The sequence below is a fragment of the Mustela lutreola genome, chromosome 1 (genome assembly GCF_030435805.1).
Source record: "Mustela lutreola isolate mMusLut2 chromosome 1, mMusLut2.pri, whole genome shotgun sequence".
NCBI lineage: Eukaryota > Metazoa > Chordata > Mammalia > Carnivora > Mustelidae > Mustela > Mustela lutreola.
Genome location: NC_081290.1, coordinates 12673552 through 12686137, shown reverse-complemented (window position 1 = coordinate 12686137; position 12586 = coordinate 12673552). Strand labels below are relative to the sequence as shown.

The following is a 12586-nucleotide window of genomic DNA, read 5'->3' as shown; positions in this document are numbered from 1 at the left end:
ATGATGATGATTTTAATTGTAGCACCAGATGTGATGAGACTTGCATAAAATCTGTGATGTGAGTAGAAATACTAACTAAAAGTTGTGCGGAAGATTAAATGAAGATTTGTGCTTCCTTTTATGTTTCATGTTCTGACAAGCTGTGTGTCTTGTTTCTGTAACTCTACATTATGCAAATAAGAAAGACATAATGTTTCATAAATGAAAAGTTGACTGATGTCATAATTAAAATAGCTGGTGTTTTAGTTGATAAGAGTTCAAAAGGGGGTAATCAAGGGCAGAGAGAGCTACTCTCCAAATTCTGCTCATTAATGCCAATTTACATGGTGAAGTTCCGTGAGAAGCTTTTCCTTGAAGGAAATTTTAGAGTACTGAGGCAATTAAAACCCGATGAGGACCAAAAAGGATGTGTAAGCCATTGACCTGGGCTACTGAAGATAAAGTGGCCAGAATGGTACTGCACCCACTTTGGCCAACACAGCTTATTTTATTGGTACGTTTTCCCTCTCTTACTAATATATATATATTTAAATTAAATTGAATTACTTTTTGTGTGTGTGTGTTCCAAAATTCATCATTTATGCACCACACCCAGCACTCCATGCAATACATGCCCTCCTTAATACCCACCACCAGGCTCACCCAACCCCTCAGATTTCCCCCAACTCATTTATCCTCCCCATCTCCCAATGTCCTCTGTGTTATTCCTTATGCTCCACAAGTAAGTGAAACCATATGATAATTGACTCTCTCTGCTTGACTTATTTCACTCAGCATAATCTCTTCCAGTCCAATCCATGCTGATACAAAAACTGGATAGTCATCCTTTCTGATGGAGGCATAATACCCATTGTATATATGGACCATATCTTCTTTATCCATTCATCCATTGAAGGGCATCTTGGTTCTTTCCACAGTTTGGCAACTATGGCCATTGCTGCTATGGACACTGGGGTACAGATGGCTCTTCTTTTCACTACATCAGGTTTTTTTTTGGGTAAATACCCAGTAGTGCAATTGTGGGGTCATAGGATAGCTCTATTTTTAATTTCTTAAGGAATCTCCACACTATTTTCCAAAGTGGCTGTACCAACTTGCATTCCCACCAACAGTGTAGGAGGGTTCCCCTTTCTCCACATCCTCTCCAGCACTTGTTGTTTACTGTCTTGTTGATTTTGGCCATTTTAACTGGGGTAAGGTGGTATCTCAATGCGGTTTTGATTTGAATCTCCCTGGTGGCTAATGATGATGAACATTTTTTCATGTGTCTGTTAGCCATTTGTGTGTCTTCTTTACTAAGATTATTAGTTAAGCATCATTTATCCTTAATCATTCTTTTCCTACTGTGGTTTAACAACAAATTTTGACCTCCACAAAAAATCAAGTTTTGTTTTGAACATTGTAGCATGCTCTGATGTACTGGCTACAAAAACTTTTTAATGAACAAGTTCTACTGTCACTATAATGACCAGTGGGAAATACATGATTACACTCATATGTAAAATTTGAGAAACAAAACAGATGAACATAGGGGAAGGAAAGGAAAAATGAAATAAGAGGCAAACAGAGAGGGAGGCAAAACACGAAAGACTCTTAAATGTAGAGAATAAACTGAGGGTTGCTGGAAGAGAGATAGGTGGGGAGATGGACAATAAATGGATGATGGGTGTTATGGAGGGCGCTTGCTGGGATGAACACTGGCTGTTATATGTAAGTGATGAATCACTAATTGTACTCTTGAAACCAATACTATACAATATATTAACTTGAATTTAAATAAAAATAAATAAAATAACATAAAATTTAAAATGTGAAAAGAAAATGAAGGAAAGCCTTTCTTGAGTCAGAAAAAACTGTTGAAAGAAGGGTGTGATACTGCTGGAGAAGTCACATGAGTGTCAAAAAGGAAGGGTAATGATAGGTAGGAAACTGACAGGTTCAGTGAACAATAACTGTCAGGAGTTTTTACATCTAGTCAAAACATATTTTGAGCTGCCAGAGCTTTTTAGTGTCTTCCTTCCTTCCTTCCTTTGTTACTTTAGCAGCTTTATTGAGATATAATTCTTATGCCCTATAGTTCACTCATTTAAAGCGTACAACTCGATGGTTTTTAGGTTTTAGTGTATTCCAAAAATTGTTTAACATCACGACAATCAATTTTCAAACCTTTATCACCGTATACAGAAACTCTGTACCCATTAAGAGTCTCTCTCTATTTTTTTCCTAACTCCCCGACTCTAGACAGCCATAAATCTATTCTCTGTCTCTACAGATTTGTTTATTCTTGACATTTCACATAAACAGAATTACATAATATGTGACCTTTTGTATTTGTCCTCCATAACTTAGCATAATATTTTCAAAATTTATCAATGTGATGGCATGTATTACCCCATGCTGTTTTCCATAGTGGAAGGTAGGACTTCATTTGTGTTTATTGCCAAATAATAATCCATTTTATGATATGTTATATTTTATTTGTCCCTTGTTCAGCTAATGGAGACTTGAATTGTTCCTACTTTTTGGCTGTTATGAATAATGCTGCTGTAAACATTCATGTTCAAATTTTTGTGTGGACATGTGTGTTCATTTCTTTTTCATATAGAGATAAGAGTGGAACTTCTGGGTCATACGATAACTCTATGCTTAACATTAAGAGGAACTGCTAAACTTTTCCAAAGTGTCTACACAATTTTACATTCCTATCAACAATGTAAAAATTTCTCCACATCTTCATTAATCTTTTCTGTTTTTCTCTTTCCCTTTCCATGGTAGCTTTTGGTTTTCTTTTCTTCCTTCTACTCATTTCTTCTGCTTTGTTCTTATGGTATCACCTTCTTTCCACCGTAATCTGTTCATTTTGTATTAAACTCTTCCTTTACTTCCTTTACTTTTTTAAATCACATTTTTAAAAAGCAAGTATATGTGTTAATAAAATTATCTACAATTTTCTAGATTACCCACTTTCTGGAACTCAGAATCATAGAACATTTCCCTTGCACAACTGCTTCACGAAGCCAGTCGACTTCTGAATGGTCTTTCCATGTGGCCCCTTCTTTTCATGTCCATCCTACTTCAGGCATTAGATGTATTTCATCTGGACAATCACAGTAGCCATTAATAGATCTCTTTATCTATTAATTAATTATCTAGATAATTCCCCCTTAAATACATTCTACAATGTTGCTACCAGAATTATTTTCCAAATATACAGTTCTAATAGTGTGACTCTGTCATTCAAAATCTCTCAAATATTTCTCATTATGCAGACCTAAACTCGCTGGATTGTATTCATTCATTCATCCAATCGTTCATTGAGGAAATATTTAGAGAGACCTCATTATGTGCTAAGAGCTGATTCTGCTCCCGGAAAAACTGTGGCAAACAAGACTGGCAAGTTTCCTCCTTTTGTGACGCTCACAAGCTAGTGGAAGGAGGCCAAAAATAAAACAAGCCAAAGAATACATGTCAACTCTTGAAAACAAAGTGTATTAATGAATAGAGAGCGAATGGAAGCTAGGGGGAGAGGGTGCTTAACTGAGTAGTGGGGAGTTATCCCTGGAGAGATGCCGTTTCAGCCGAGAGATGAATTGCGAAGATGAATTGAGAAGTGAATTGGGAAGCTTCTAGAAGAGCTAGGTAAAGAGCAACAAGGTGGCAGCAAGTTTCTAGAGACGGAACAAAGGTGATCTTCCTGAGTTCCTGAAAGAAATCAGGCCAGAGTGCTGGATCATGGTAGATCCAAGAAAGAGGAGAAAAAGTTCAGCCAGAGAGACAAGCAAGGATCAGATCACGGACCCTGAAGGTGATGGCAAAGTACTGATAATTCGAAGAGTTATAGGAACCCACTGGACAACTTTAAATATAGGTAGTGTCTTTCATTTATTGTGTCTAACTTACTTTTGGGTTCTTACTTTCCTGCACATGTGCTAGTCTGTTCCTTACATTCACCCCTTCTGCCTCAAATATTCTCTTTCTCTGTGTTTCTAACCTCCTCTTTTTGCAGCTGCTGGCATTACCATTACTGGAAACCTTTCAGTGTGCTACTTGAATGCCTTCTCCTTTTAAGGTCCAGTTCCTTTCACTGCAATCCTATTCCAGTTAGAAGCAACCTTGAAGCTTCCTCTACATATTTCGCTCTACAACAAAATTGGTCATGTTCTGTTTCATGTTCTGGTGCCACTGTGTCCTTCTCCTCACCTCAGCTGCCCAGTCTCATACTATGCTCTATGTCTTGTCATTGCCAATAGTATCAATTCCTCCATAATCTAAATTTATTTATTTTTAATTTTTATGTTTTTAAGATTTTATTTATTTATTAGAGAGAGAGAGAGAGAGAGAGAGATCACAAGTATGCAGAGAGGCAGGCAGAGAGAGAGGAAGGGAAGCAGGCTCCCTGCTGAACAGAGAGTCCGATGTGGGGCTCGATCCCAGGACTCTGGGATCATGATCTGAGCCGAAGGCAGAGGCTTTAACCCACTGAGCCACCCAGGTGTCCCCTCCATAATCTAAATTTAATCACCTAACTCTGCAACTACCACAACTGCCTTAGTACCCCACTGGGACTTATACACCACACATCCTACTATGTTTTCACTGTCTCCCGTCACTCTCATGTTGGCATTGCTCTCTTACTTGGCAAAAAGCCCATGGTCCCTAATTCTACTCATTCCTGGCATACCTCTTCAGTCTTGGAGTCTTCTCTCTTTATATCATTTCATCATCATATAGCAAAACTCCAACCATGGCTAAAAACAAATTACACCTACTTTGTGTTTATATAAACATGGCTGGGAAAAAATACTCAATTTTGCTGATGAGTCTCATTTTAAATTGCCGGAGCACTAACTTCAAGTTGGTCGTAATGCTTCCTAGGCATCATACTTCCTTAGTTATTCTTTCTCCTACTGTGAGAAATAGAAGATTATTTCATACTTTATCTTCTCAAATCTTTAATACCTCCTCTTTCATCTTCACCCTCAGCTGATGGCCTTAAAACCATTTCACTGAGAAAATAGAAATAATTAGAAGATAGCATCCATTAACCCATCAGCTATCACCATTGTGTTTTTTTTTTTTTTAATCTCTTATTTCTGTGCCTGTGTTCTCTTTCTTCTTCTTACAACAGTAATGTTTAACACAGTGGTTGGCCCAATGTGGGCAATAAATTCTTTGAAGTGACGTTGCTCTGCTTTCTTCAGAGACAATGAAATTTAAGTGAAGGATATATGCAATAAGGAGTGAAAAGATTGGGTTCTAGTCTTGTCTTCCTACAGTTTGTCAGAATCACTTTGAAAAGAGGTGAAGAATTAAGACATTACCTGGATAATTAAGAGGAAAATCTCCTACTTTCTCTGATTGCCCAGATGGTTTTCTCAATATCCCACTCATCTGTTTAAACTGTCCTGTATATGATCTGTCAGATATTAAGAGGGTCTCTGGGTTGATGTCTCATGAGGAAGAAGAAGCTGATAGTAGCTGATTTATTGGGTTCACCTTAATGCATGCATCATGCACTGTTATGGGTCAGGCTCTTAAGAATATGTTTGAGGACAGCACAGTGTTACACTATTTTCTGAATTTTTACATGATATTTAACCTCTTCTAGCCAATCGTGCATGTATCTTATAGTCTTCAACAGAAAATAGGCAATGTTTTTCTCACATTACTTTTTTTTTTTAAGAGGTTGCTTTAATCACAGTAGCCTCACCAGCTCTTTGAAGAGAGGTTGGTTGCATGTGTGGGTTGGAAAAGAGCCCTGTTTGTTTTCAGACAAAATGCCTTTGCACTCACTAGTCACGTAACCTCACCTCATTTATTAGAGCCCGAGTTTATTAATCTGGAAAATGCAGATGACTCCTACAGAGATACGAGAATGAATAAAGAGCAAGTGCTTGCTTGATGTTAGCTATTGCTGTCAGGCTTGAATGAAGAAGACTTGATCCTACTGAACAAAATGGGATGGTTTGAAAAGTATAAAAAGAAAAGAAAGAAAGAAAGAAAGAAAGAAAGAAAGAAAGAAAGAAAGAAAGAAAAGTGTAAACATTCTGCTCTGACCAAGGCAGTCCAGTCACTGCACAGAAACCACACTCATTTGGGAGAGTCCTGTCGATGTGGTAACCAAGTGTACAGATAGTTCTCTCATCTCGTTTCCTATTATTCATCTTCACACTTCAGTAGCAAAATACCTGCCCAAGGATGACTGTATTACTTCAGTTAAATATAAATGGCATTTCTATATATCTGATAAGCTATCTTTAATTGTTGGGAGTTCTTTCTATCTGTGTTTGATAAAATTTACACAGTGTAATCAGAGCCTCGTGAGGGTGGTTCTAGAGACTTAGGGCCCCTGAGAATATAGGGAGTGGTCCTTTACTCAAAGATGCCCCACCTTATTTCAAACAGGTTTAGGAGAACAAAGGGTGAAATGGAAGGGTAGAAGGGTGAGGCAGAGGTCTCCCTAACAATAATAATAATGATGATAATAGCTTTCATTTATATAGCACTTTAGAGTTTTTAAAAAGCTTTAGCTTTACCCTGTAACCCTTGATCCATCCCACATCGACTAAGGTTCACATAGTAAATATGATTTGCTCATTTTTCACTTGAGGCTATAAGAATTTACCCAAGAACATAAAAGTACTAATTATTTGAGCCCACTTAAGTTTCTTGTCTTCTACTTATGAGCATTTTCCTCCGTGGAACACAGGTCCTAATCCAAAATTACTACAGCAGTGACCAATGGGGTGTGTTACAAAAATAGAACTTTGGGAAAGTAAATTTTGCTGAGCAGAATTCTACTAAAAAGCAATTTTATTTTCAACCTCAGCACAAAGATCTGGAAGAACCCCAAGAATCAGAAAAGTAGTACATAACAATTAAGAGCTTCTAGTGCTTTGTGGAGTAACCATAGCAATCATGGCCTTACAGCTGAGCTGGTCAGCAGATCATGTAGGAGAAGCATGCTTGAGTCACATGTCTCAAGATAGTGAGAACACAGCTGTCTGGACTGTGACCTTCAGAGCACCCCCAAAAGAAGGAGAGGACAGAAAATGATTATTCCTGTTGGAGAGACATAAAATCCTTTGGGGAAGAGACAATTCACTTATAAGTGGGACACAATGAACCGTTCTATTGGGTCTGTTCTCTGAAATCTGTGAGTAGGAGTTCAAGTCAAAGAAGTATTATAAATGTATAAAAAAGTATTATAAATGTCTAGAAAATCATTTTGATCATTTGTTATATGATGCATCTGACACTAGGGTCATTATAAAATCCTAGTAATACATTCTCAATGGCACCTTCATTGAGCCCATTAATAATGATAACCTTTTACCTTTGTAATCTTTTATAGTTTTCATAGTGTTTATCTCAAATATCAGTACAGTGGTAAAAGCAGGTCTTACGTATGGTCTAATGGCACACAGGTATTAACTAGAAGAATTTTAATTCAGGTGTTCTGACCCTCAACCCAGTGTTTCTTCTATGCTATTTGCTCCAAACTGCTATTTATTTTGGAATGGCAGTATTTCAGTAATCTGCATTTTAAATAGTTCTTTATAAAATAGAGAATATTTAGAGAGGGCAAGATTATTTTCCCAGAGAGTTGGCATTTGAGCTTGTAACTGTAAGAATGACAGAAGATTCCATTTGATAAACTTGAAAGGATTGGCAAATTCAGGTTGTTACTATCAAAGCATATTTGATTGTGGTCATTATAAAAAGCAACAATGAAACCTGAAAATAAAAAAAAAAATTGTGTTCCTTGTTTTTGTGATATATTTTTATGAGTGCTGAAGTATATAAGTACCCTCCATAATAAACGCACAAAATGAAGATTTGTTTTAAAAAGTAGGGCTTCTAATCTGCATTTTCTTGAAGATGTCAACCTGGTCAAAAACAAAAAACAAAACAAAACAAAACAACTATTACATTAACCAAGGAGGCAGTCTGCATTGTTAGTCTAATGACTCTAGTCTAAAATTGCCCTCTCCCACTTCCCTATTTATATAATATACTCATCTTTAAGACCTTATTCGAGTGCTCTATTTGAAGTGTTCAAATTCTGTCCTGCTTAAAATTAGTTGTTTATTTGAGTTGTTTTCCAGATTTCAGTTGCAATATCACAATCTTTTGCTGTAAGCACTAATATCTCTATCAATTTTCTTAAATTTTTAAAATGAACTTATTTTTAACATAGCCAGTCCCTAAGCAATAATACCCACCAATACTGAGTTTGATAGAGTACCTTTATTTTCTCAATCATACATTAAAATAAATCCTACCTAAAGTCATTTCATACTATCACCAGCACAAGTATTGGTCTTTTAGGTAATGCTGCTAAAATTACATTGATTATACCTGTACTTAACATTTATTAATTTTAAAATTGTATTTTATTTATTACTATTTATTCTCTCAATCTTTCCTTTACCAGAAATCAGTTTTCCTTTAACCCCCTATCAGGAGCCCAGTTAATAGTCTTGTCCTTGGTAGGAGTTGAATACATTCATTGTTCTTATTATTGAAATAAAATAACATTAAGTTCATCTTATTAGTATTTATATTCTTGGTTTGTATAAGAAATATTCTGTATCCATTCACTACAACCCCTGTGTATGAGTTTGTAATTCGATGTCTGGTCTACGGCCATACCACACTGAATGTGCCCGATCTCATCTGAAATTCGATGTCTGGTTCATTTACTAAAACTGGAGATCAAGACTGCATTTTAACTCAGTAATATGTCAATATCTAGGAAATTTGGAAGGTATTTTTTCTCAGATGGCTAATAAACTGGGAAATAGCATACAAACTGTGCTGTGAATTCATGAAATAATAATTGTGGATGGATTAGGCAATAGTACATCCAGGTTACAGACTGTTCTTTCACAAGTCTATAAAATAATTATTGCACGCTACTTATTTCTACAGGGACATTTGAAATATTGTACTATGCCAACACTATTCAAAAGAACTAAAAACAAAACAAAACCAAACAACATTGTGTTTTACTTAAATGCCACACCAAGAGAAGACCTCTCTTTTTAGAAACTCCCCTGTTTGAATACATTTTCTTTTTCATTGTTTTAAGTTGTTTGACAATAACCATTGATAAAAAATTGATAATTTTGCTTATAAACTTCGTGGAGCTAAGAAAGATAAATAAGTCATTCCACATGATCTTGGTCGATTTTTACTTTTTGCTTCCATATTTTTGAGTGAGATATTCACAAAATGACATGCAGAACTAGACATCATCAAAAGAAAGTAATCTGACAACTTTAAAAAAATGAGGGGAAAAGCTAATGTTGGATCAAATCTTCTGTTTACCCATTTTTCATAACTAAAATGAAAGTTGGGCGGCAAACTGGAAAGTTTATGTTACAAATATGAAAAGAAGTAGGTAAGTTAACTTACGAACATGAATAAAACTATTCAATATGTACTCTTTTTAAACTAGCAGTTTTACTTTAGCATTTAAAAATGATTACTGAGTTTATACTAATGTCCGGTACTTCCAGTAACTGAGACTATAGCAGTGAACAAGCCAGATACTGTATCAAATTTATTTTTGTATTTTTAGCACCTAGCATATGGGAGTGCTCAAGACTTTTCTCTGTTGAAATAATAGGAAAAAAGGAAGACTCTGAGAAGAATCTTAAAGAAGATTAACTAACATTTAAGATATGGGCAAGGAATAAAAAGTCTGAAAACCACAGAGGGAAATGAGGAGGAAAGTAAAATGTGATAATGAAAGACGGAGGATATTCTAGGAAGGATTGATCCATAGTGTTATTTGCTATTGAGAAATCGAATATGATGAAAATTTAATAAACCCATAGAGTTAAGCAGTAGTGAATCCCTGGTGACTGTGACAGGAGAAGGAACAGAGTAGTGACATTATAAAGCAAATGTTAGTGGATCTGAGGAAAAATTGGGAGTGAAAAGACAGGACAGCAGATATAAATTTTTTTTTTCCATGAATTTGACTATGGATGGGAAGAGAGAGATAAGTCAGCAAAGTGTATGGGGTTGATAGAGGAATTTTTTTGCCATATGAATGGAACAGTTTTGCAGATGCTTACAATGCTGTTAACTAGCTAGTAGAGATCCTGAGTTTGGGAAGATATTTGAAGGATCCTGGATTCTAAACTTGGGTTCCTGCATATCAAATTGCCATTTGTAGGGGTCAAAAGTGGTCATGAATTGATATTTCATATGGTTAAACCTAGTAGATTAGAGAACTTGGATGCACAGTAGGCATCCTCTTAGAGTTGAATGGATATAGATAGGTTTGTTGGTTCGATATCAGGAAGTTGAAGGAATTTTCATCTAACTGATCAATCACATTAGTAGAAGCGTGAGAGGGTGGGTGGTAAGAATTTGAAATTTGAAGGTGCTCGAGGAGGTGGAGATAGTCATTGTGGAAAATGGAAGTACAGATGAGGGGGATGTATTAGGAATGTTGGTTAGTGCTCAGTCCTCAGATGAACTGGCACCTCTTGGAAACTTGTGAATTTTCTGTGCATTTCTCAGTGGTCTGGGCAGGGGTGAGTCATTGTTCAGACAGTCATAGCCTCTTTAAAATTTATCCAGGTATGAGTGATGAAAAACACAGGACAATAGAATTTAATGGGGTTTGGCATTATTAAAAAATTTGTTGAGGGACACGTGGGTGGCTCAGTTGGTTAAGTGTCTGCCTTGGGCTCAAGTCATGATCCCAGGGTCCTGGAGTTGAGCCCCCACTGCATCAGGCTCCCTGCTTAGTGGGGAGTCTGCTTATCCCTCTCCTTTTCCTCCTGCCTCCACTTGTGCTCTTTTGGGTGCTCTCTCTTTCTCTTTCTCAAATAAACAAAATCTTCACAAAAATTTGTTGAAATGATGAACATAAGGATCATAAGAAAAACAAAAAAAACATGTATGTGTGTGATGGGGGTGGCAACTGATGGGTATGGAGAATTGACAAATTTGGGGGACACCTGGCTGGCTCAGTCAGTAGAGCATGAGATTCTTGATCTTGGGATTTGAGCCCCTCGTTGGGTGTAGAGATTATTTAAAAAATAAAATCTTAAAAAAAAAGAATTTACAGATTAGAAAAGCCGATGAATTTAAAAAAAAAAAACAAAACCTTATGCATTAGCAGAAACTAAGACTTCAAGAAGGAAGGTTAGGATAGGGATAGTTGTCCAAAGTTATGATTCATGAAGTGCAATTTCAAGTCACGACAAAGTCTAGGTGTAGACATGAGAGTGTATTTGAAGAGAATATTATAGAGATGAGGATATCAAGGAAATAAATGACTAAGATGTTGTACATCAAGCACAGGCCCTGAGGTTTCCTAGGGTAGATGCAGGGCTTGAAGTAGAGAAAGAGATGGGGAAGCAAGTGCCAGTCTTCATTAAAGGGGGAGGGGCATAATCATGGATCCATAGGGACCACCATACAGAAGGAAAGGGAACAGAGAATAAACTATGTGAGGCTCAGAGAAACAAGCCAGTTTGCAAGATCATTTACATGGGTGTGGAGAGCAATGGTCCCAGGTGGCATCAGGAGGACAAAGACTAAATCTTCAATAGTAAACCCTTACTTGAGATGGTTGTAAAAAACAATGTGTCCTAAAGATATGCAGATGTAGAGAAGTTTGTTAAAGAATGCCATTCCAGAAAATGTGAAAGTGCAGATTACTTATCCTAAAGAAACAATTTCGAATGTGTGCAAAATTAGCCAGAAGGATGTTCATTATTACAGTGTTGTTTACGATATATGTGTCCATTTTACTTAGACTGAAAAATAAAAAAGTAGAAGAGATTTAAATGAAAGATATCTAGAATGACATTTTCCTATAAAAATATTTAACCATAGAAAAACAGATGTTTATTATCTTGTTAAGTCTTATTTTTAAAAAAATATATAAAAAGGAAAATACAAATGTATATCCATGTATAATGTGTGTGTATTCTGATAAAACTTTTAATTGGATTTTTAAACTTGGAATTATGTGACTTCAGAGATACAAATCACTCCTACTTAGGTTATTGTATATTTGGATGGTACTAAGAGAATGGATTTTAAAAGTGCTCATCACAAGAAAAAATTGTAACTCTATGGTGGTGGATGTTAACCAGATTTATTGTGGTGATTATTTCATAATGTAGACAAATATCAAATCATTATGTTGTATATTGGAAACTAAGACAATACTATCTGTCAATTATAGCTCAATTAAAAAAAGAGACTAATATTTCTGTGTGGACAGATGTAATGTAAAATTACTCAAAACCTCATTGTAGGAATAAGATAATCCAAAGAATCTATCTCATAGTTACTCAGTTTTAGGAAAGAAAATAATGACTAAAATTATAAATGTATTTATACCTATTTATATCATTATATCTAATTTTTATCACTAATACAGAGTGACTTACTAGAAGAGTAAATAAAATATTTGTTTATGTTTCTGTGGAAAATATTTCTGTGGAAAAAAGTCTTGAAAGAGATATGAAATCCAGTTAAGTCAAACGGAGAAATTCCAAATAACCAGTACCTGATGAGTTAGTTGGATATTAGTCTCACATAAATTTGA

The 12586-nt window shown here is 35.8% G+C and overlaps 1 protein-coding gene across 1 annotated transcript in view; it reads right to left on the bottom strand.

The window, feature by feature from the left end:
• The window catches only part of LOC131825249 (transmembrane protease serine 11G-like), a 33423-nt gene extending 28772 nt beyond the window's left edge, over nucleotides 1-4651 (bottom strand). The window contains exon 1 of the mRNA XM_059164850.1: nucleotides 4636-4651. Within this exon, the coding sequence (XP_059020833.1) occupies nucleotides 4636-4651 (16 nt within the window). The remainder of the gene's footprint in view (nucleotides 1-4635) is intronic.
• Nucleotides 4652-12586: the final 7935 nt, after the last annotated feature.